We start from the raw sequence: 25450 nt of genomic DNA on the forward strand, positions 1-25450 counted from the left end.
TCTTCTTAAACCTCCACAGCCATTTTATTGCTATTGTAAATGAGCCCTGTACAGTGGTTAAAACATTTCTTCTGTATGGGGGTGGGCAGGTAACTCGAACACTGCTTTTATTCTAAGGAAACAATTTAGAAATATCTTTATAATCATGATAGTATCTTGTATACAGCAGTAAATCTGTATGATTGTATGAAATGCTGTAAAATAGTACTGTGGTATGTAGCCATGATCTGACTGGATGCCAATGCTTTGTTCTGCCGGAAGTTCTGAATGCAAGCAATCAAAAAAAAAAATATTACATTCGGCAGCCTAAGTAAACATCACCTAACTTCTATGCAAAGTGTGAAAATGGGCTCCACATATCTCTCCTGCAAGAAGGAAGGTGGAGGATCCTAAATCCTAAAATTATGGTGCCTACAACCCTGATAATTGGTGTTTTAGAAAGATGACAGATGACCCTTACTATGACCCAAGGTTGTTCATGGCCTTTGCAAACACAAGAGTCCTATGCAAAGTCCCATGTTTGTGAGTAATGACATCACTTTATCAGAGATGCTCCTACTCCAAACACCATGCTTCAGTGAGGCCCCTAGTTTGTCATCAATTGATAGGATTCACTCTAAGGTCTCCTTCAGACAGGGACCTTCAGTTACGATCCGCGGGGGATCTATGCACCATTGTGACATCCACGTCCATCCAGTTTTGTCCTTTTTTTTTGTAATGGAGGAAAAAACTAATTACCGGACCCTTGTTGGTCTATGGGGAATCAGGTGCAATCGGATGTGTCCATTTACATCAGATTACCTCCAATCTGGCAGAGTCTGGCCTGTCGAAATGGAACTCTGATCTGTTTGTTTTTCCAGACCTGGCGGGAGTCGGGGGTAACCAGATGTAAACGGACACATGTTTTGGTTTAGATCCGGCAGCCCACAGACTAGCAGTGAACGTCCAATCAGGTTCACCTGAAAAACTTACAGGTGGGCCTGATCAGAATGCCCGTGTGAAAGTGGTCTTATGTGTACAGATTGTAACTTCTGTGAAATCAACTGCCTTTGCTGTATATAGGAGCCAGGTATGCTTTAATTTTAAGCATGAGCTGAAATCAGCAAAGCTGAACCAAAGCCTTGGAACCGTAAAGGAGCACAACTGTTGTCATTGAAAGAATGCCAGACATGCGCTACACTCTTTGAGGTACATTGCAACTAATTGTTTTGCGAGAAATCAATTTTGTTTTCCCATCATGAAATAGTGCATTAAGCAAAAATGCAAGCCTAGATTCCTGCCTAAAGGTGTATGTTTCCTGTGGTTAGTTTGGCTGCTAATTTGTGTTCCATTGAATGGATGCCAGTAGTGTCTCAACAGCTAATATTTAATATTCAGGAGTGTTGGATGCTTGCTTCGGAGTGCAGTATCTTTAATTTTTATTGAGAAGGCACTGGTGGCATTTCATTTTTTTCTGTACATGTCACTTTATTATGTTGCTACTTCCAGAAATGTCTTACACATCAATGCCTTTCTATGTGGAAAAACATGGACACTGCAGTAAAAGTTTATTTCACTCAGGCAATAAGTTTTGCATTAAAAACCTTCATAAGATAAAGTGAATGTGGCCATTATCTTAATCCTGATTTTTTTTCCGTATACTTATCTTCCAAATGGCCCTGAATCTAAGCCACTGAAAATCCAAGTCAGGGTGTACCCTGGTTTGACTACCAACCACTTTAAGCTCTTTGAAACTTCAACTTATTCTTAAACATGAGAGCCAGGGTACATAACAAAGAATCATGTAACATAATGCTGCAATTCTGACCAGTGGCACTGTAAAAGTGTTTGGAAATGTATACTGTAACCAAAAATATATAGTCTGGCCCTTTAAAGCCCAGGAGAAAAAAACCTCTTGTAGTGTCCGGCTGCAGCAATGTCCTGCTTCCCATTCCCTGCAATGCAAGGATTTAATGCACACCTTAAACCTAGTTCTGGCAGACTTAGGCCACTTTGGGCGTTCCCGTGGCGACATAACATACAATGCAGGACTAATAGCCCTGCACTGTATGTGCAGGAGACAGGGGTGCAACTGTGGCTGGTAGCACCTTGGAGAGCAGGCTTTGCAGAACTGGTTGCATGGATGAAAGGAGCCTGCCAGAGCAAGGATTAAGGTAAGTATTACTTCTTATCTCTCTAACCCTAGGCTTAATGAGCATTTAGCCCTTGTAGTGCTAGGGGCCCCTCTGCAAGTGTAGTTTTTTCTTGTGCTTTAAAAGGGTATTTCTTGCTGCAGAATTCACATGATTATTTGTTTTAATTCCCCTGAAGCAGGGGAATTAGAACATGTTCTCTACTTTCTGTAAAATACACCACGATAAGATCATTTCTGTGTATTACTTTTCATCATCTATTTTGTGAGAGTCACTCCGAGGTCATAGGAGGCCAGTTTTGTTAATGCCCAGTGTATCTTTTAAAAGGCCAACTGTATTTGCCAGTCTGTTGCAGCAGAAACATTTTGGGATGCAAGTCTCTGAAGAAGCAGCCAATTAAATATGTTAATCATGCTGGATGTTCCCTTTCCTTGTGGCAGCATGGCCAAAACTGGATCCTCTGCGGAGCTCGCACTTCTGTCTATACAAACACAGACAGGAAATTCAAAATACCAAATTAAGTCACACAGGGACAGGGAAAATATCCTTCAGCATAAAGACTGTTGATTAGCAAAATACACCGGTGGAAATCCAGTTAGTGTACATTCCTATTAGTAACTGGGTTTTATTGGCTCTCATACATTAGAAGTGTCTACAAGAATTATTTGTTTCTTGCCATAGTCTGAGCACTGGATTTAATTGGCTACTATGAGTAACAAAGTAAAGATTAATTCCAGGTGACAGCAGTAAATAATGATACTGTTGTCTAGCAAACACTGAAGTTGAGATAAACTGGTAACGTTCACCTGATTTACCTGCAGGTAAACCTATAGATATTGGATTTGATTGAAGACCTCACAGTTTCACTAAGAGTGTAATTCCAGAATCTTGTGCTGAGTCTTCCTCTCTTTGCTTCCTGTTTCACCAATCTTATTTGACTGATGTGATTGGTGGAATGGAAGGTGGCAAGAAGTCTGTAGTGGGCATACTGTTGAGATTGCCTGGTCAAAAAGCTGGGACCTGACTAGGTAGACTGGGCTCTCATTTTGCATTTCAGTACCTAATTTTCAATTTAGAGTGCAGCTTAAAACTTTACTGGAACACAAAGTTGAATCATAATAAAATTCCAAATCATTCTGCAAAATATTGCACTATTCCACCAAATGTGAATTTGAATTGTAAAATACATCATTATCTAAAGGAAAATAAAAAGTCCTGCACTGAAATGCTGGCACTCAAGATGTATAAGTGGTCTCCTAACCTTTTGCATTTTTTAATCTAGTGAGTTTATCTTTAATCATTCAGAGCAGTGAGGGGTTAACCTTGGAAGGAACTTGGAAGATGGCTATGAAGGTGTCCTGTAAAGATTGGGGATTGTGGCATGTTTTTCAGCTGCCTCTTTTGCACCTTCTCTGGTTGGCTGTTGAGCTAATCTTCAGCCTCTTTAGTAATTATCACTATTAAGGGCCAAAGCACATTTTTGCAATGCCGTGTGTTGAAGTAATTGCATTGCTTGTTACGTGAGTTGGTACATTATGGTGTTATTGATTTTGTATGGCACCCCAACACACTGAAACAATGCAGCTCAGATGCACATGCATTGAAGTGTGATGCATGGTAATGATCCATGTAAAAAATTTTTTATCAGGGCTCATGCGTTGGCAGCCTAATAAAAATGAATAGGCTGCCTTAATGGAATGCACGTCAACACGACTCAACATGCAACACACCCAAATGGTTAAAGTAGCGTTAAATGCTCAAACTTTTTTCAATAATGAATCCAGATCAATCAAATATACATTGCCCAGCAAAGTATTTCTTTACATTTTTGCTCAAACTCTTATGTTTCCAAACCTCTGACTCCAACTCTCAGCTTGGGACAGAGCAGTCTCCAGCAGCTGTCCATTTACTAGCTGGGAGTGGGGAGCAGGGGAGTGGATTGCCTCGCTGTGCCTTTTTGTTTGGAGTGACGCACACCACTTACTAGCACACACAAGGGTGGCTCTAAAGGGTGCAGCAAGGGAAAAGAACCACTATTAAACAGGCTATCAGGACCAGTGCTCAGGGGCACCAGCTGATTCTACAGTACGATAAAGCTTTTAAATATCAAGAAGCAGCATCCATTGTAAGTGATTTAATCAGCATTTGTAATAGCTTAAAAACCGTTATAACTTTAATATTATGTTGTTTGGGCCCTAAATACCAATAGCAATACATCACATCATCCCTATAATTGTTGTGTTTGTGGATGCTAAGATCTCATATGCGTATGGGGGATTTTTTTTTTTTTATTGTCCCGTTAACTTCAAATTGGAGTAAAGAAATGTAAAAACATTAGTAACCGCTATGCCTTAAATCTCTGGCTAATAACTTCCTTTCATTGCAAATAACCTTATGAATGCAAGTGTTTCTGAAAAGAGGACGCATGTTTCTCATTGATATTGGCTTATTTTACTTGCTAATTTATTGCAGGAAAGCAACATGGTTGGAAGGAAAACACATTAATGTTCTGTTGTTCTCAGGGCTAAGGACGCCTCTGCATCGTTCAAGGTATGCGAGGGCCCTCCGGAAATGATTGCACCACTGGAACAGTGCACGACCTGGCTGCAAGCCTACTTCTGCGAGCCCTGGCTGACAGAGCAGCTCCCTGTCCCGCCATTCCACCATCCACTCTTCAACAAAGGTAAAAGTAACTCTACATGCTGATCTTTAAAACGGTTGTCATTGTTTTGTCTTGATAAAGTAATGCTTGCTTAACATTCCATTCTGGCAGCACTAGCCTGGTCAGTCTTAAACATCTACTGCAGGCCAGTGCTCAGTGTGATGTAGTTACAAGGGGTTTCGGTAATCTCCCTCTCCTCCAAGGACTTGTATTGGTTTTGGCATGAGTTGTAATAATTCTTGGCTTGAAGTGCTGAAACAACGCAGTTCAACTTTTGACTTCAGCTGGCAAAAAAAGTTTGAAAACAAATAGATACGATTGAATGAATTAAAGTCTCTGGTTCTGTTCTTCTGCATTAAGTTTTTGTCTTCAGATCAATCTGTCAGGCACTGTGAAATGCTGTGTCATTCATAACTATTTCTGCGGTAGACAATGCTGCAAAGAGGATGATTTCCTAAAGGAGTTGAGAATCTTCACTCAAGTTTTTGTGTGCATATTCATTTCAGTTATCCAGTCATGTGGAAAGCAAGTTGCTGTTTACTTTTTATCTATACCTGATTGGGTGCTCAGAATGAAAGTATGATTGGATAAATGAAGTGAATATTCACTCGGTTTAAGTGAAGATGTTCAACTACTTTTAGTAAATCTGCCTCGTAAAACCCAGAAACCTTTAAAGGAGAACTATGAGGTGAGTGAAAATCACTCAGTCTCATAGTTCGAGCCTATGTGTGACAATGAAACTGTCACATGTCGGCTCAATAGATCGGGAAGTGAGCGAACAAATACTGTCGCCCGCTAACTTCTCGATAGTCTCCCTGCAGAGAGCGTTGACTGTCATTTACCACTCCCCGCATGGATTTCCCCCCTCCCCGCTCTGATCCTCCAGCACAGAGTGGAGGGACGGACGGGGGAGGGGGCGGGTTACAGCTGGCTCTGCCTCTAGATAGGGAGAGCCAGCTGTCACTCACGCAGCTGAGTGGATCTCGACAGTAATGTCGGGATCCGTCCCGGCTGTGGTGGTCTCAGTATAACGCGAGCTGTAGCTCGCGATATACTGGGCTTTGGGTCACGGGAGGATGCTAGTTTTTGTCCTCCCGTGACCCTTAAGAGAACTATGGGGAAAAACACTGACCCCATAGTTCTCCTTTTAAGATTTAAATTCTTCAAAAAAAGTTATTTACAGTGCAAAACATGTCAGAGGTGAATCTTCCTGCTACTCTATAAAGAAGAAACGTTTCTATAGCCTGTAATGTGTTGTTTCATTTCCTTGTATGTCAGATTTCACACACTTTTTCACACAAGGCCTTTATTTCCAGCAGCAGATTCCTGCGGCAGAAATCACAGGTACAAAGCAAAGGCAGGCTGACAGCGGCTTGGTCCAGGGGTGGTCATCTGTCTCTAACCGGACATAACTGCTCAATGCACAGTTACATCTGAACACAGGCGGACAGCTGAGGCCGCTGTTAGCCTGTCTTTGCTTTGCTGAGGCTGAGCGGCTACAAGTATCCAGAATGACCTGTGATTCCTGATGAGAGTCCACCTCCGGAAATAAATGCCTCATGAATGAGGCCTTAAAGCTGTGGTTCTCATTTACTGCTTTATCAGTATTGTCAACATCATGTAATGAGCTGCCGTGGAGAGATGGCATGTTGGGTGAACTGAATATGATCCTCCAAAGTCAATCAGAAGCCTGAGAAACTGTTGCTATGCCAGATAGTTCCTCACAAGTACAATGGGTATAGTGTGTATGATTTCTCATTAAAGCACATCTCCAGCCTAAACATTGAATTTAGTTTTGGATAGATTAGGGGAGGGTGATGACCTCTGTCAAGCGTTTATTGCATGTTTTACCTGCCCCTCGCTCCGGCAGGCTTTAGTCTCCATGTGAGCAGTCTCAAAACCATTTCTCTCAGTCACTCCATCAGTCGCAGGCACTTTGATGTCATCCTGTACAGTGCAGGATCAGCAGTCCTGCATTGTGAGTGAGGATGCCAAGGGCCCACCAACAACCCGGAGTGCCAGAGAGAAGAGGAGAACACTGGCTCCTGGGATAGTGAGGGATACAGCAAGTAAAACAGCAATTGCCCAGCAACAAACTAGCAATTTTTTTTTTACTCCTGTTGAACCTGTGATGTAATTTATCCTTTGATGTCATCTAGTTCAAGATCAGTTAATAGGCTAATTATTGGTTGTGATTGCAGAGCGTCTCCCCTGGCTCTGTATAGTCAATAAGTATGGAGTGAATAGAATGTGAACGAGTAAATGAGTTAAACCTGTCTTTTCTTTATTCTGAATATAAAGTATGAGGCTCGCTAATGGACAATTAGTCAGCTTAGTAAACAGAGTTGGTGAGAGTCGCATTACATTAGGCAGTTGATCAGGTGGCTACTGTTTACTTTCATTATTTCATTATTGAAAATGTAGTTTAGGAGGTAAAGTATGCTGAAGGTTAAACTACACACTAAAATGAAGCGTAACTTAATTATAACACTTAAAGCACAGTTATACTGGAATATTAGTTGGAGGATCTAGATGGCTAAGGAATGGCACGGGTCGTGTGATGTCTTGTCAGTTGTCATTCACACTGGGTCATGTGATTTCTCACGTGAGTAATTGAATGATAATGATTGTAATTTAAAATGCAACTTGGAATGAGTCTTATGATCTAATCGATTTGCCATTTGTTTTTTTTGTTATCTGCCACTTGTAATGGCAACTGAAGTGAGTCTCAGGACCTCCGTTGTCACTTGTCATTTTATCAACCGATACTTGGGGTCGAAAAACCATTGTCATTGTCAAAAATAAAGCAAATGTTTCCTAATTTATTGCAGCAAAATACTAGTTACTTATATAACCTAGTTGTAGGTATGGAGAAGATAGGCAAGTTGTGTCCCAGACTACCTACAAATCCCAGTGTAGACACCCACCATTTTTCTTCTCCTTTACAGTGTGTATGTGGGTTGGGGGTAAAGTTAGCACCTTACAAAAATGTGTTTGATACAAAGCGAAAGACATGTTTATTTCAAGATGGTGCACAGAGGGAATTGCTCATGTGTAACTTCTGACTGCAGTGTTTTTACTAACCTAGCTGACAATGGGGACCTTCTGATTGGTTCCTTTGAGAAAAGAGGCATGACTTGTGGGCAGGCAGAGCTGTGGATTCAGTCCAAATCAGTGCTGAAGTGCAGACTCCGCATACATAGTGTACAGGGTACATTATTTACATTTGCTAGTATAATTATTATTACATAGTATTTATATAGCGCCAACAGTTTGTGCAGCGCTTTACAATATAAGGAAGACATTACAATTACAATACAATTCAAGACAAGATGGTAAGGGGGGTTTATGTGACAGGTTCCCTTTCAATTCACCATCATTGGAAAGATGCAGATTGCCAGTAACGTGGGGGTTTTAGTTTGTATGCAGACACTGAAATGTGGCCTTGTACCTGGTGGTCAGCTGTCAGAACAAATAATCCCTGCTTTACCATTTTTATTTTTGGTACATTGGAGATTTGTTTATAAAAAAAATGTATTTTAAACATGATAAACGATAACAAAATTAAATATTTGATAATTAAAATGCAATTGTTAAAATGTGAAGAATATCTAGACAGCAAATCTGCGATTTTTATTAGGGTTGCACAGATACCAAGTATAGTACTCGGTAGAAGTACGAGTACATGTACCGATACTTTTGAGCTCCAAGACTACACTAGAGAAAGTGTCAAAAATTAGGAGACAGCTGTCATTTGTAAGGAGCACACGGAGCTCCTGGGATTTGTACATCTCTAGACACTGGCAAAACAAAAAAGCATTAGGCCAGCCCACTTAATAACCCCACCTCCAACCGCCATGCCTCAATTTTTGCTAGTATACTAAAAGGTTGCACTCTTCTCCTTGACTCTGATGAGGAAAAATTTCTGTATTTTTTATATTTTTTCCTCTTCTGTCAACACTCTTGGTTTTTCGTGGCTGATTTTTCTCTTCAATCAAGACGTTACTAAGCTGTTTGAGCTGATCTCCACACAACAGCTATCTAAAACTGCTAATCCTTGGTTCTGTCTTGGAGACTGTGCCCAGACCCCGCTGGTTTGAATAATTTAAGGCCTTCCTGTAATGTGACCCTCAGGCACAAAGCCCTTGTGGTGCTCCCCAGACATACAGTATAGTGAACTAGTTTGTTAGCCGCAGAGCGTGTTACAGACCCAGAGCCATGTCACAGCCTCTGGTGTATGCCAGTCTCTGAAGATTCATGCTGTGAGGGGCGAAGGTATACTGGAATGTGACCATTGGCATTATGGTGCACTTTATATTTGCTATAAGCTCTGTATTTTGGCGTGTTTCAGACCTGTGTGTACTGTGCCCATTAACTGCAGAGTGTTTTCCATTTTTAGAGCAGTGGTACAGCCTCAAATGTACCTTTTACTAGTATCTCTAGTGTCTCTCTGTGATGCAGACCTCTTGGTAAGGGTTATCCGTTCTTTGAGCTCTGCATGAGGCATTATCCGGACCTGGGTGTTCTGATTTAGTTTGAAGTAGTGGTTCAGGCTTCTGAGTAACACAGACTTTAGTATTTTCCTGTGAAATATACCTCAGCAAACAATGTAGGCATCTTTGTTACCTTCAAATGACTTGCCTCACAAGTTCAGTCATGCGGCTTATGGAAAAAAAAAAGCCCTTTCCCACCATCACCTGACAAGTTCTCAACGCTGACATCACTTGCAGCATTGAGCATTAAACAGAGACACCACAATAGTCAGACACCACAGTCTCTTGGACGAACCCACTGGTGCGAGCCACGATGCTAGTGGTGTTCAAGGTATTCCCGGCCCCAGGAATATCTCCATTACCATCACCCATGACGCCAGTAGTGGGGAGCCCGCACTTCCCTCCGGGTCTACATAATCCATTGGCCAAAGCCCTAGAGACATCAGGGATGACTAGATTATATCATTTCAGAGACGCAGATCGCTGGAAACAGGTTGCCCAGATGTAGCTGCTCACAGACCCGCCCTTGAGACTGTGGTGCACCTTACAAGCGAGACATTACCTATGTTCCTTCCCGGGAAGAACATGCCATCAGAGGCAGTTGACAGAATTTGAAACCATATGTTTGAGGGCAGAACCGACTAGACACACCCTGTCCCACATGCTGAAATGCCTACGCCATCCCCCCGACCTCCCCCACCCGTACTTTGTGAGACAGTGGGTCAATGACCTGGAAGTAGACTTCAGCCCTCAACAGGTGGACCGTATGATATGTTTTGCCCTCAGGTTATCGGTGTCGAACAAGTACCAGGAAGCGGGATATAAGCTTCTGACCAGATGGTATAGAGTACCCACGACCCTCCACGTTATGTACCCATCTGTGTCTGAAATTTGTTGGCGGTGTGGCGATGAGCCAGGCTCGATATTACATGTGTTTTGGTCATGCTCAAAGGTCAGACCTTTCTGGCTCCAGATCGCCACACTGATCGGTAAAATCACGGGCCTCTCGCTGCCGTTCACACCCTCGGTGTATCTCCTCCACTTGGCTCCCCTTTCACATAAACAATACCGATGCTCATTGCTGATCCACTTGCTGAATGCAGCAAGGGCCTGCATTCCGGCCTTATGGAAGCAGGCCGTACAGCCATCGGCAGAGATGTGGGCTAGACGAGTGGAGGAGATTAAGCTGATGGAGGACCTGACCTCCTCCCTGAATGGGACGCAGGCCAAATTTGTTGCTACTTGGAGTACGTGGTACGTATTCAGGGATTCAGCAGACTTCCGGACTGAGTGCCGGGGCTGAGGCACAAGATGGGATAGCTCCCAATTAGGGACCCTTTTATTCCGCTGTGCTACGACTAGGAGTAATCCAGGCCGGATGACCTGGAATTGACCGACACCTGGGAATTTTTCCCCTTCTACCCTTATGTGTTCTGTGTTTCACGTTCTTTGTACTGCTTTGTGTTGTGTTATTTTGTTCATATATGTCTACGCCTCCAGAGTGGGCTGGAATGGTGCTGGCCATCCACGTCAGTGGGCTGGACCATACAGTCCGCCGAATGGGGATGTTTCCCTCCTGTTATAAAAATACAAAATTCCTTAGGGGATGAGATGAAGAGAGCTTGATTAAAACCTGAATTGGCAGAATGTACATGTACTGTATTCTAAATATGTGTTGGCAATGCTTTACATGCTTCCACCGGTTTTTATTTTTGTTTTCTTTGCTATTTACTGTCATGGATGCTACTGTCAGGTTTCTAGATTTGAACTGTTCTGCGGCCTTGTGGCCCATCCATTTTGATTGTACTCTCTGTATCTCACCTCTCTGTTTATAAATAAAGAATTTTAAAAAATAAAAAAAAGAGTGAGAGAAGACCATAAGGATAACAATAGAGAAGGCCCAGTGTATAGATGTATGACCTCTGTGTCTTTGTATGACTTTGATGAGTCTTTTTAAGTAGTAATCATAAAATTAAACAAATAATAATAATATTGAAAAATTACCAGAAATGAATGTAGCCAAAGCAATTTTAAGTAACTCTTAATATTGTTAGTGGTTGAGGACCACCTTTCATTGGTGGTTAGAGGAGAGAGGGCCACCCTACATTGATGGTTATTGGGAGGGAGGATCCTCTTACACTGTTGGTTAGCAGGATAGAGGGCACATTCACACAGGTGTTCAGCAGGGGGAGAAGGACACCCGCACTGATAGCTAGTGGGAGAGAGGGGCCCGTTATACTGGTACTAAGCAGGAGAGAGGTCCTCCTTACACAGTGGAAATAATGCACTGTTACAATGGCAGTCAGTGGGACATATGCCCCCTTACACTGGTAGGCAATGGAATAATGGAACTATGCAAGAACCATCAGCTAGGAAATCTGCCATTGCTCACTGCTCAAAGGACCCCTACCCAACTCTGGAGGAACCATTTGGTTCTGCAGAACCCTGTTTGTGAAATCCTGCATTGAAAACTGCTGAAAATCCAGCAATAATCAACATTTCAGAGCTAGAGAGGAATACAGTTAGACCTTAAGATCCATTTTGACTGCTTCGGTCACCTGTTGCAGCTGGACATCTTCCACTATATTGCGCTGTAAACATAAAAAAGATTTAATGGTAGGCCCTTCATACTCCAGTCCAGTTATGTTATGCTGTACAATTTGTGGGGTCAAGTAGTGAGGCCCTTAGTAGAATTTACGTGGTTCCTAACAGAGTTGTCTTTACACAATCTAGCATGTGGTTTCATCTATGTTTAGCACAGCTGCTCTTGAATCTCTGTTACAGCCTTTGCTCTCATTTGCAATTCTGTTGACTTTATATGCTTAGTACAGACTAGATTTGCTTCATCATCACTCCTTGGTGTGTATGTATAAAGTGTTGAAAATCAGGAGTTATTGGCATACTCCAGGTCAAGATAAAATATCCACAGACTCAATAACTGATAATATAGCCAGAATGTCTTGCATTTTGCAGTCAAATCCATCTTTAAAGAAGAGAACATGACACCATAGACAAATTGCCTTGTCATTTTCACACTTGATGCAAGTACCTTGCTGTGGTCAGCACTTTGCCCTTTGTTTGCATCCCTCAGCTGGGATAATGATTTCTGAAGTATATATGAGAAGCTATTTATCTACATCCACACCGCATCAGTGCTGAAATCTGTGTTAATGGTCTCTGCTGTGCATGAATGGATCTCGGTAAATACAAATACATAGGTATCCTGATGAAGGCAGCTGTGTGTATAAATGCTGATACTTAAAGTTGAACTCAATGCAAAATTTTGTTTGCAATAGTCATTTTATGGCTTACCTTAAACATGGTTTGCATTCAACAGCAATGCCTACTGTGCATAGAGATCATGCAATTACTGTAACTGAAAACAAGCCTCTGCCCTGTATTTTCAGTCCATATGATTAGCTGTCACTGTTCTCTCCATTGTGAAAGCCAACCCATCATTTAACAGCCCTGTGTAGTCTTCATTACAGCCCAGTGTGGGTATATTCTTTGTGTGGATCCCTCGCTGTCTTTCCCCATCAATGAAAGTTTATCTAATTTGACGGGCAGTTCATCAAAACAATCAGTACAGCCCTGCTGGTGACAGTGGCTTATGAGTGAAGAGAACTCTCTCATCACCACCCATAGTGGGGCACACAGTCTTTCTATGTCTGGCACAAAACACAGGCCCTCCACCTTGTAGCAGGCCTTTGATTTACTCTCAGTCTCGTTGAATGCTTTCACTTTCTGCACAAACAGGTGGGTACATGTCTCTCTTTGATACCATTGACATCCTATGGTGCCATATGCTCCCTCTGGACTCCAAGCTCTATGTGCTGATGCGTTGTGCATTTCCAATTCAGCTTTAAGTTCACCGGGATCACGCAACTAGGTGACAATGATGTTCCTGCTTTGGAAGCCCCAAAGTCCATGAACTGGCCGAATCACCAGTTGAACGGAAAAAAAACAAAGAATCACTGGAATGAGTGGAAGGTAAGCTATTTTTTATTAAATTTTATGTTTGGAAACCCTTTTTTCTTTACAGTCTATTCCTTCCTTACAGTTCACAGATGTCTGTATAACATGAAATAGAAAATAATGCAAAGCTATGATATACTGTAAATACTTTGAATACTAGATTGTGTACTGGCCTGTCTTACTACTTGGCACTGCTAGTTCCTTGCATGTTAAGGGAAACTGTAAGAATAGAAATATGGAATCTGACATTGCTGACTTGTCCATAAAGGTACAAGCAACAAAGTTGCCAGGTTTTTGTATGCTTTCCTGCTTAGTGAATCATTGTCCATGAACAATCATACAGATTTGGGGTTCACTGGCTGCATTTTGTATCTCACTAAGTTGATGTAGGAGGAATAAGGGTGACGGTCCAGGTACTTGCACTTTAAAAAAACAAGTGAGCATTAACAGCTTCCATATTTCTAGTTCCTTACATCCAACCAGGGTAATGTGTTAAGATAATGAATATATCAGGTAGGTAGGAAATATAGGCATTGTAATGCATTGTTTCACTGTGCCTAGTATCTGTAAAATTACAGCTGTCCACTGTCCACTGAGTTGCAGCGAATGCACATTGCAGTAATGTTAATGTTTCACCTTAAATCTTTCACATCAGTAAGGTACCCAATAGAGAGAAGTGAAAAGTTCACTCCCAATATTCCTTTGTCGCTGTGCACATGTTGAAAGGTTGTGGAGGGACTTGACTTTACAGGATGACACCTTGGTGCAGAGGACTCAATGAAGGTAACCGTTAGTTATCAAGATTCTGGTTGTAAGCTGCTGAAAGACTGTCATGCCTAATGTTCCCTCTGCCCATTACTATTTCTCTGCCATGCTAACAGGTATATATTAGGGAGACACAAAGGAGACTTTGCATATTGTGTTTGCTTTATTAAATAGAGGACATAGGCCATTATGGTTGAACATGCCTGCTAGACGAAAGGTCTGGCTCTTGTTCATTTTCTAATCTCCCTTGGAAACATGATTGAGAAAAATCTGTCATGAGGCACAGCATGTAAAATCCAACAGTGTATAGTACCATGTAGCATCTCTTTTGATTGAAGGCCCATTTACATCTTTGTGATGTGTTGCAGTACATTAAAGGACATGCATTATGTTAAAGCAGCATTTATTTAAAGTGGATGGAACAGCAAATCACAGGAAACCTCCCCATGGCACATAAGTAAATTTTTAAAACCATGTTATGCTAATTTCTTCCAAGATCAATAAATACCTTGATAAATACCATTTTGATTCTGTTAAGTTGCAGTCACATGAACACAAACCCTCCCAGATAACTTTAAAAAAAAAAAAAGATTGTGAAATGATCGAAAAGGGATCAAATCGAAGTACAGTATTAATGAGGGTCGGAGAGTCACAATGTTGTACAAAATAGTATAAATTTATTGATTAAAAATCTTGGTCATTATGTACACACCATTTAGCCACCACTTATTGCTCACTAAAAAAAGGTTGTTGCAACTAAAAAAGGTTGTTGCAACACCCCACACTTACATACCAAAAAATGGTATGTAAGTGTGGGTGTTGCAACAACCTATTTTAGTGAGTAATAAGTGGTGGCTAAATGGTGTGTACATAATGACCAAGATTTTTAATCAATACATTTATACTATTTTGTACAACATTTTGACTCTCCGACCCTCATTAATACTGTACTTCGATTTGATCCCTATTCGATCATTTCACAATCTTTTTTTTATTCTGCCAAACAGTTGAGGGCTGTTTTGAGAGCCATTTGTCAACAAATCTACCCTATTCTAGGGTTTAATTAAAATTGGGTTTGGTGCTCTTGGTATAATTTTTTCCCTCCAGATAACTTGACTCATTTTGCTGGCAGTGGGCAGCCCCAGCTCTATGTCCCAACATATTGCCCAGAATTAATGTGCTCCCAGCTCTCGCCACAACTCCTGCCGATAGCTGCATGGATTGAAGGGAGGAGCTGCAGTGGCCAAAAGAGGCGCTGTAGTGGCCAAAGGGAGGAGGAGAAGAGCTATATGGGCCAAAAGGAAGAGAGGAGAGTCTACATGACCTGATGGGAGGAGGGGTGGGGAGGCCCCAGACCTCAAAAAATGATTTACTGGAGGAATTTCTGAGTGCCAACAATGGCTAAGCACTATACAGTTGGATGAATACAATGGAGTGTTGTCGGCTCGATGTCTGAACTAGCTATGTATAGGGGAAACTGACTGAATTGACAGTTAATTACTATGAAAATACCAAGGCTGTTAAACATAAATTTCATATGAAAGGTTTTTAAATACTATTTAATATGCACAGACTCCTTTCTATTGTTCTATGGAGATGCACTTTAAGTGCCTATAGAGCGTTTAGGAGCAACTACATTTTTTCATATTTGTAACATTGAGAATGTGCCAGGATGAGAAACTCTGGCAGGGGTAGCTGGGATTTTTGATGGGACATGGGCAGGTAGATCTCTCTGTAGGATGTAAGCCAAGGTCTAGTATATAAAAGTATTAATGTCCGTTTTTTTATTATTAAGTAATGTTTTTATACAAATTCGCCCCCAAACCAAATGAGAAACCCTCTGGGTAAAATGAGAATTATCAAAGGGAAAATAAATGGCAATGCTCATTTCATAATATCACTGTTTAATTCTGCACATGTAGCAAAGCTGATATAAGCCTTATCAAAAACCAATATAATCAGCAAAAACCATCACTAATAAATGAAGAGGAGCATCAAAAGTTGCATAATTAGCAAAAACATCACCAGTGCCCACATAAACAGACTAATTATTAGCAACATCAAATTATTAGAAACATCAACAATGTACAATAAAGCAGATAATAATTAGTTATTGCCATGACTACAGTGTAAAATTAACTTACTGACTTGTCTGCTGCTATACGGTAAATGTCATATAAATCGACATACTAATTCTCAACAAAATAATGTTAAACCCTTGCTTTATTTGATGCTTTACCTTATTATGTGGCAATTCTTTTAAAAGGCGAGTGAGCCTTAAAATAAAAAGTTATTTCATGTGGATTAGTAGTTATATTTACAAATGCCTTATTATAACAAGTATATTAGACATTTTAAAGCCTACTGACAGTAGGGAGGGTATCTTCCCAGTAGGAAGATAACAATAAAATCCTAACAAAGTTTCTAACTCTTCCTTGTTCTATCCTAAACCCCCAAAAACATTTTGGCTGGCGTTGCGCTTCAGGTAAATTTGTGTTGCAGTTTGCAGCTTATTGCTGAATGTAAATCGATGTTAAAACAATCACTTACAGTATGTTCACATTTATTTTACCAATATGTTTCGCATATATATCCACAATATAAGCTGAGCATTTTTTCATTATCTTATCCCTGAGAAATGCATTTGTTTCCAGATGTCATATGTCACAAATGTGTAAGCGACTGGGATAGAACGAACCTTGTGTGTAAATTATTTTGGGGGTGCTTATGCTCTCATAAATTGGACAGCTGGCACCATGTTTCTTTAGGTCTTTTTCTGGCTTCCAACCAGAAGCCATGACCCTTGTATTAAAGACCTCAAAGTGAAACTTTACCCATATCTTTCAAATAACAAACACACCTTTAGAAATGTTAGTAATGACAATCTACAAATCACATACATCTAGATACGTTACAGCTTTGTGTACTTCATTGTGTACTTCATTGTGTACTTCCACAATGAAAGGACCAATGTGGAAGCTTGGGAAGTGGCGGGGTCAGGTACAACTTGAAATTTACAGGCTCTAGGGAATAAATTATTCCTATTAGTAAACAGTTAACATTATCCAGTAAACACTGCAACTGTGCTCATGTCATAAATGTTTTTGATCTTCTAAAAGACCTTCATCTGAGTTTTTTGTAATGCAGCTAGATTTTGGAGAGCTCCTTAAATAGGGTCAGATTTTTTTAAACCTGTGCTGTGTAACTTCCTGTCTCATTGCTTTATGCATCAAACATCAGATGTAAACTTCATAACCAATTTAAATATATATGGTGGTTAAAAGGGTATCTTAGCTCCAATGCACACTTCACAGCACTGCACCACAATGCATGCTGCTTTTGTGTTGCTGTATTAGCCCATTCAAAATTAATGGGCAGCAACGCACCTCAATGAAGGAAAATTACCACAAAGCACATGTGTGAACAGCCCTAACTGACATTTTAGCTTGAAGTGGGTGTATTTGGGAATACCTCTTCTACATTACAATCAGATAAGCAAAAGGGTTCCCAGATTACCGATAAAAAGCAGTGAGTAGTCTGTGTTTCCTGCATACTTCTGAAGCATCAGTTCTCATTGGATTGGAGTTGCTCTTTGTGATCGCTGCGCCACATGTTGCTTTCCTTTCAGCAAGCTACAAGATGAAATCTGTGTATTGTGTAGCAAAAGGTAGCAGTGTTCCATGTTTAAAAAAGATATTGGAGGAAAGCAAAATGACCAAGCTAACTGTCAGGCAGATTCATGTTGCACAACTGCAGCTGGTAACACAAGCTGACATATACCGAACAAAATATTATATATGGATGAGATGATGTTGAACAATTTTAGAGCATTATGAACAAGCATGCTTTCCATCAGCATCAGCCATGCATACCTTTATAAACAGTGTTTTCAGGAGGCGCACTTAAAATATGACATGTCACACACGAAGAGCTTCTCCGCCGCGCTTGTGTCTCCTCTTACATTTGCAATCATTAGCCAAATGACAGAATGTTTAGTTTCCATAATCCTTTAACTGGCAAATTCATTTCTTCCATTTAATATGTTAATTTGGAGTTTTATTCTTGTGCTTGTTGAACAACGGCTCTGTCTCAATGTTTGTTGCAAATCGTGAGACACGGCAACAAAGCAGAACTTTGTTTTCTGCGTAAGGGGTCCATTTATAAAGATGCTAAAACATAATTGCTTTTCCTATTCCTGGAATTTGGCACTTCACTGTGTATCGCAAATTCTGTACCTATTAATACAGTAATATTAATGAGGTGAGCAAAGTTTTATATAAAAAAGTGAAATTAAAGGGCCGGATAAAGGTAATTCATTATTTCTAAGAATGCACCAATACCAGTATCGGTATGAGACCCCGCACAGCCCATCTGAGACCCCGCACAGTGCACCTGAGACCCTGAATTCATCAGGCCACAGAATATGTAGCTTCATAATATTTTGCATTGCTGTATACTGTATTGCTCATACTTTTAGTCCTCTATAGCCGGTTGCCATTCCGCATTGCTGTATAATGTATTGCTGAGATTTGTAGTCCCCCTACAGCCTGGAGTCAGCGGCAGAACTACTAGGGTCACAGTGGTTACAGCTGTGACTGGGCCCCTGCACTCCACCACTGTCCTAAAATTATTAGTCTGTATTGTTTTAGAAAAACTGTCACATGGTGCTAAAAAAAAAGATATCGGTGAGTTCTTGAGAAAAAGTATCTGTAGTCGTACTTGGTCTGGAAAAAATTGACGCATCCTTCATTATTTCTAATAGTTAGGTTTGGTTTGGTTTGGTGCTGTTCCTGTGATGACAGGACCATTTGCTCCTTAGTGATACAGGGTAGCATCCCCATGGCTGGATGACTACAATTGTATGGGCTGCATGCCATGCCGATACCAGGCCATATATGCCTTTTAGCACTGTAAACTACATCATTATATGGCCCTCTTTTCCAAACACCAGCTTGGTTCTGATGAGCATATACCATATTACCTGTGCTCCAAGAAGGTGGTGCAGGAAATTAGAAATGGAGGTATACCCAAACTTTATTGTGTCCTACATTAATTGCTGTATTATGTGTGAGTCTGAAGTGTTCCTGGCCAGTAAGTGGGCATTGGGTAGAGAGTGTAAGGGCCAATTCAGACTGTTGCATTACAGTAATGGACAAATCTAGGTGTGTTGTATTGCAATTTATTTTGAGTTGCACCTCAATGAACCAAGCTGGTGCACAAGAATGCACATGCTATTTAGCACACCACATGGATGTGAATTATCTGTGCATCATGCTGTGCTGCTTTGAAGAAGATGTTGCACCATCGGTAGGTCTTGTGTAGTGGCGGATTGGCAGCTGGTTTATATTGAAAGGGGATGACTTACATTAGTTCATGGTTTTCCAAAAATGTCTGAATGCAGTCTAAGGGTTAGGATAGGTGGATGCGTTTTGTTTGTCACTGGGCAAGCAAAACACAGCTGCTGTTTGTAGAATTCATTGTGATCTATAGGAGCTTGCTAGGCTGCATTTGTGGACGTTCGGACTATGTATCAAACAAAATAGGCTATGTACAGGTCTTGTATGTAGCACTACACCCACCATCAAGTTGGTGACAGTTCCATGTTGGGTTCAGGGCACCCTGGTTGCTGCTGTACCCAAATTTCAGACAGTTTTAGTAGATGGACCTTTTGCCAATGTAAAATACAGGCTTGAAAAATGCCTTATATACACCTAATTGTTTTTTCTGAGTCTGCCTTTATACTGAAGTTCCTCTGTTTTACCAGTTCTCATGACATTTCTACATATTCCAGTAAAATAGTGTATATTTCCAGCCCTGCCACTTAGCCAAAAAACATTTTCTCCATTTTAGAGTAAGCTTTATAGAACCTCCAACAGCCGTAAACTTGGGGAAAAAACATGTCCTTGTAATCTTCCTAGCTCTGCACCTATGGAAAATCGACTTCAGCTCATGATATATGTGCTGTTACTTTGCTGCTTTTCTCCTGGTGACAAGATTTATATTGAGTTCCAGGTGTCCAACAACTGAAGGTAATGACATTGACATGCCTGGTACTAGCTGCCAACTGGCCACTTTTTGCAATGGGAACAGAGAATTTTGAATCTGGTTGATGTTTTGCCTGGCACAAATTTCCTGTAAATTACGCTATTGGGAGTTTGTCTTAGTGAAAACCATGACAGATTTTGGTATTGAGACTTTAAAGTGGATAATAAAACATGTTAACAGTTATTAAAGAGTTATACTGCTCCAAATATGCTTAGGGGAAAAAAATCTTTGCATGGGAACTTGGACTAGGCTTAGAAAGAAATGACTTTCTGATCCATAGTTGCTGGGAATGTGATGTCTTATTTTAGGTATGAATTTCTAGTAGTCTTTACAGTGCAACAATCCTTTCATTGAAGAAGGATTCCTATTAAAAAATAAATCACATATAATATTCCCATCTAGAGTGTGCTTATTATGACATCTCTCCTGCTGAACGTTTTAGACCACCAAAAACTGATATTTCACTTAGGGTTGAATTCTGGAGGTCTATATTTTCCACTTGCCTCTTAAGTTTGTCAAGAATTGTGAGAGGATAGATCTTTTCTCCTGAAGAGTTCCTAAATACACATTATATGGAGGTGTGGCAGTCTCATTCTCCCTTTTAGTATTTTTGATTTTGGGCCCATTAACACTAAAGTGCTTTAAAAGCAACCCTGTTGTGAAATGAAGATTCCCCTGTAGAGGATAAATAATACTCACCTGTCTCAACAATTGAGTCACCAAACTTTGCTCTCTGCAAGAGCTATGGTGCACAGAGAATCCACTTCATCCGACACACTTCCAGGAGTGATGGATTCATAGTCCCTTGCTAAGCACTGTGGTTCATTCTTCCAGCCCCCAGGTCACGGCTGGACACAGTAATAATGCTGAGGCAGGCATAATGACCACAGCACTTGGTGGAGGATCAAAAATGCTTTGACATTTCAGATGAAGAGGATTCTCCAGGTAGTTCACCGTAGCTTTTAAAAAGATTAAAGACTGGTGTTGTGTGCAGCAGGACAGGTAAATATAAAGTCTCCTTTACCAGGGGAATCGTCTTTTTCATTTTGCAACAGGGTTGCTTTAACACACCGCAACACATGTACACAAGTAACCATTGTTTTGCATAGTGCACATCTTTGCAATGTCTGGACGTGCACTGTCCATTTTCACATATTGACATACTTTGTAGGATCTATAGATGACAATGGCAGCACATAAAATGCATAATTGTTAATAACAGATGTAAAAATCCATACAAACGTGCACGGAAAGGTGTAAATCCAGCCTGTGTATCACGTACCTGATGGGAGACTGGCCGTGTGAGGAGGCTTCCCTTGCACCTCGTGTCCTGAGGCCTCTGGTAGTGGAGACAGAGACCTGGCGGACAGCGAGTGCCAGTGGTGTTGAAACCGTGCAAGCAGAAGTTTGCTTCTCTAGCTGAGCAGGGGTAATCCGGAAATCAGGGTCAAAACAAGCCGAGGTCAAACCAGGAGAGCGTAGACGGTACAAAGGGATCAAGCAGAGAGAAGTCCAGTATTCAGTCCAAGGTAAGTGGCAGGCAGCAATCAAGATTAGTCGAGGCAAGGTATTGGGTCAAAATCCAGGAGACAGGCAATTCACAGGGACAGGACACACAAACACGGGAAGGGCTGAAGACAATCCAGCAATCTGTAGGAGTGCAGGCCGGGTTTAAATAGGGAAGTAACCTGATTTAAGCGCATCACTTCCTGTGTATCATTTGACGAGTTTTCCTACGCGTCATGCGCCCAAGTGTTCTATGAACATCACAGAGAACTGGATTTGGCGCACACGCAGAAGGTGAGGGTTGCTGACACTGTTTTTTCATTTGTGCAGGGGTGGAGAGATAATATGGAACTCATAAGCCAATCTGTCCAATGCATGAGCCAGCAGGATTTTTTATGAGCCAGCTCTATTGACAACGGCTAGTAAAAACCTTAAAAGTTTAGAACCAGCTGTATCTCTTAAGGAGCATTAGCTACCTGCCTCCTAGGATTTGTCCAGCCAAGCATTACTGAGAAGGCAGCAGATCGAAGTGACACTCTTTATGCTGCAACAGGAGGAGTTGGCCTTTATGGTATGGGCGTGCGGAGCCAGGAATTTAGGTGGGAAAAATTGAATCCCAACAGAAGTTATTGGCTGATTCCCAACAATATCTAACTGTAGTTGATTCATCAGTTTTGCTGGGAGAGACCCTTTGAAGTGGCCATAAGTTGTACAGTTGTATCCACTTTAATAGATTAACCAGACATTATAGAGCAAGTTAATGGCAGTAAAGTTATCAAACACCTGTGAGCTGTACATAGGGGATCCTTCTCTCCCATTGGGTCATGGGTCATGGGTCATGTTTCCTGGAGCTGTGCAGGCCCTGTACTGGCCCCTGTCAGTCCGTTTGGATGAAACATGTTGAGTGGAGATTGAGCATCGACATCACATGCTGCCAGCTTTGATTGGGCGTCAGCATTTTATATGAGTTTGTAGCTGCCTTCTACATTGGTTTCTATGCATCTTTAATAATTTTGTAAGCTTTTCTGTTTTGTATTATGGGAATGCCAATCTGATGAGAGCATTGCCAATCTGATGAAACTCATTATCTTCTTTGCGACACTCGATTCATGTGCCACAGATTCTCATACATGAACTGGCCTTTGTGATTGGAGGTCTTTTATCTAGTGGAGGTCATGAAGTTGTCTTTTTACATGCTGCAGACCTGGAATGTACAATAGTATGAGATCCTGCATATTGACCTTTGGGGTCTGTGCCGCTGGCGAGTTATCACTCTGGGTGATGGTCATGAGGTGGATTTTAGAAGTCTCACTCCAATTTAATTGTGATTTATAGTGTAGGTAATCTTCCACCATTGGTCCATTCTTCTCCAGTTTATTTTATTATTTTTATTTTGGTGGTCATTGAACGTTGGTACTTGGAGGATTGCTAATACAACCCTTCTGAAAAAAAGTAGCTAGTTTCATACACATATACTGACCTCTATCATTTTGGGATTCTGATTTGGCGAGTTAACTTTATTTTCAGTCAGTGGTCATATTTGAGTTGTGCTTGTGGTTCTCCTTAAGGGGTCTAGTCTTCACTACATTAGGATTACGTATATGATTCTTTGATGCAAGATCTAGTCTTCACTTCATTAGGATTACGTATATGATTCTTTGATGCAAGCTGCTGCCATTCATCGAACTTTATTAGTGCAATTTTGTTTTCTGCACTGGTGGCACTGATGTCAACAGTTTTTTAAATGGAAGTGAGAAAAGCTCTGCTCGTATCTGTGGTTCCACCACAGACCTGCTGCACATCACATGAGGGATTTAGGTCCTGTCTACTGAATCAGACCTAGCGTCAGTCTAGGTCTGCTTTATACAGTCGTAAGCCAAAAAAGAAGAAGAAAAGATGGGGCTTTGAAAGATTTTTTACTGTCTGCTTTATACAGTTAACAAGGGTAAGCAGTCGCAATAAAGATAATGAACTTGGTCTGCTGCAGCAAGCATATACTGTGGTGCTTTGGTTCCACACCACATGACCAAAACCTGGCTATGGGGCCTTCAGCAGATTTTCACTGTAAACACCAAAGTTGGTAGTCTTCATTCACTTTAACTGAAGTTTCTGCTGATGTCACCACCCCTTTGTTAGAGTACGTGGGTTTGTTTTAAGCGCATGCTAATTCCATTTCTACTTTAATTTTGGACGTTAGTCCCCTCTAATGCAGTGGTGCTTTGTCTTACCCTCATTTCCATTTACAACCTAGCCTGTCGTGAAAAAAAGCATTTGGGGGTCTTGGTGAATTATGGCTTTGCAACAATCTACCTATGTCTGATGTGTGAGCAGCTCCTTACCTTATCCAATGAATTTTTATTGCAGGCCTTTAAGAAGAGAATAAAAAAAAACCTCTTGCATCTATCGGACTATCTGTAAACGTTTAATGTATACAGTTTGTATTCTCCTGACGAGCATTAAACACTCCTGTAGCTTGGGGGGACGATTGCGCTTAAATACTTCTGGAGAACTATATGCAAATCGCCCTCAAAATTTTTGCTTCATGTATTTCTTTCAAGCGCTTGACTGGACTGTTTTGTTTCATGTTCTTTTATCACCTTCAACAACGTCTGATGAACGTAAACAATCCCCTTTCTCTAGAAGAAGAGGGAGAGGAAAAAAAAAAGAAAACCCTATTATTATTCAGAGGCTGAAATATGACAGTAGCTTGTAGAACATGTTTGCATTATGCTTTATATTTACTCACTATAGATATCGACTGAATAATATTAACTGGTTACAGCTCTTGTAGTTGGAAGCTGTTTACTCACATTGACTTCAGCAAATATTTTATCTTGGCCAGATTTTGTCATGTACACAGTGCTGAAAAGTACTGAGTGAATAAATTACCAGCAAGGTACAGAAGACATCCCTTTCTAGAGGAATTCCCACAGGGATGTTTTCCTATTAAAGAATTATTGCATAGGGCTTTAATGCCAAAAACCCACGCACTGCCAAGTAATATAAGAAATTCACCACTTGTTCTTCATTTTGCTGGACAAAACAGATTTGACTGTTCCAAGATGACAAGTTATCATGTGTCACTGAGTATCCATATTCCTGTCTTTTCTCCCAAAAAGTCATTTTCCTTGATTGGCATTGAGAAAAGCTTTTCCATGTTGCATTATACATGAAAAATGCATATACAAGCATAGCTATATAATTCTAAATAAGACACATGTCTAGATTAATACTTATGATCTTGTAATATATTTTTATCTTTTATTTGTTCTGCCTTGTACTGGCATTTTTTTTTTACCTAAATGTATTTGCATGTTTTTAAATTTGCTTTTTATTATTCTTTTGATCTGTTTGAAAATGTATAAGTCCATATGTGTATGTGCAATGTGTGTGTACAGTGTCAGTGTTTGCATTTGTCTGCCAGAAATCCTGTGGTGTCCTAAAATGTGTCTTTTAGACTACAATACTGTGAAATACTGTGTGTTTCAAGAAACATATGTGCTTTTCACATACATAAATTGCCATATAATATATTACATTATGTGTAAAAATAAATATGATCCATACCAGTTCAAATGTTCTATACAAATACGATAGTCCTTTATTTTTTTTCTTTGCAATTGCATTCAAATGTTCCTTTTTCCAGTTAGTTTTTGTGCAGCCTTACATGTGTGTTTTGGTTTTTGTTTTAGTCACAGCTAAAAAAAGATTAATACAATTGTATGACAAACACTTGAATTGGTTAGACCCATGAATAGGCAAATTGCTGCTGTGTGCTTTATTAAATTGCTTTTGAAATTGAATGTAGGTACTGATCGGCACAGGTCTTCAGTCTCTCTGTTATACAAACCTCGACCACGGTAGAGAAAGTC

General features: G+C 40.6%; 1 protein-coding gene across 1 annotated transcript in view; it reads left to right on the forward strand.

The window, feature by feature from the left end:
* The window catches only part of MGMT (O-6-methylguanine-DNA methyltransferase), a gene marked incomplete at its 3' end in the record, with an annotated part of 197224 nt that extends 176150 nt beyond the window's left edge, over positions 1–21074 (forward strand). Inside the window, exons 2-4 of the mRNA XM_018557917.1 lie at positions 4655–4815; positions 8869–8871; positions 21032–21074. Coding sequence (XP_018413419.1) covers positions 4655–4815; positions 8869–8871; positions 21032–21074 — 207 coding nt within the window. The remainder of the gene's footprint in view (positions 1–4654; positions 4816–8868; positions 8872–21031) is intronic.
* Between the last annotated feature and the right edge of the window lie 4376 nt (positions 21075–25450).

Source organism: Nanorana parkeri, unplaced genomic scaffold (assembly GCF_000935625.1).
Source record: "Nanorana parkeri isolate BGI_ZX_2015 unplaced genomic scaffold, ASM93562v1 scaffold2, whole genome shotgun sequence".
Lineage (NCBI taxonomy): Eukaryota > Metazoa > Chordata > Amphibia > Anura > Dicroglossidae > Nanorana > Nanorana parkeri.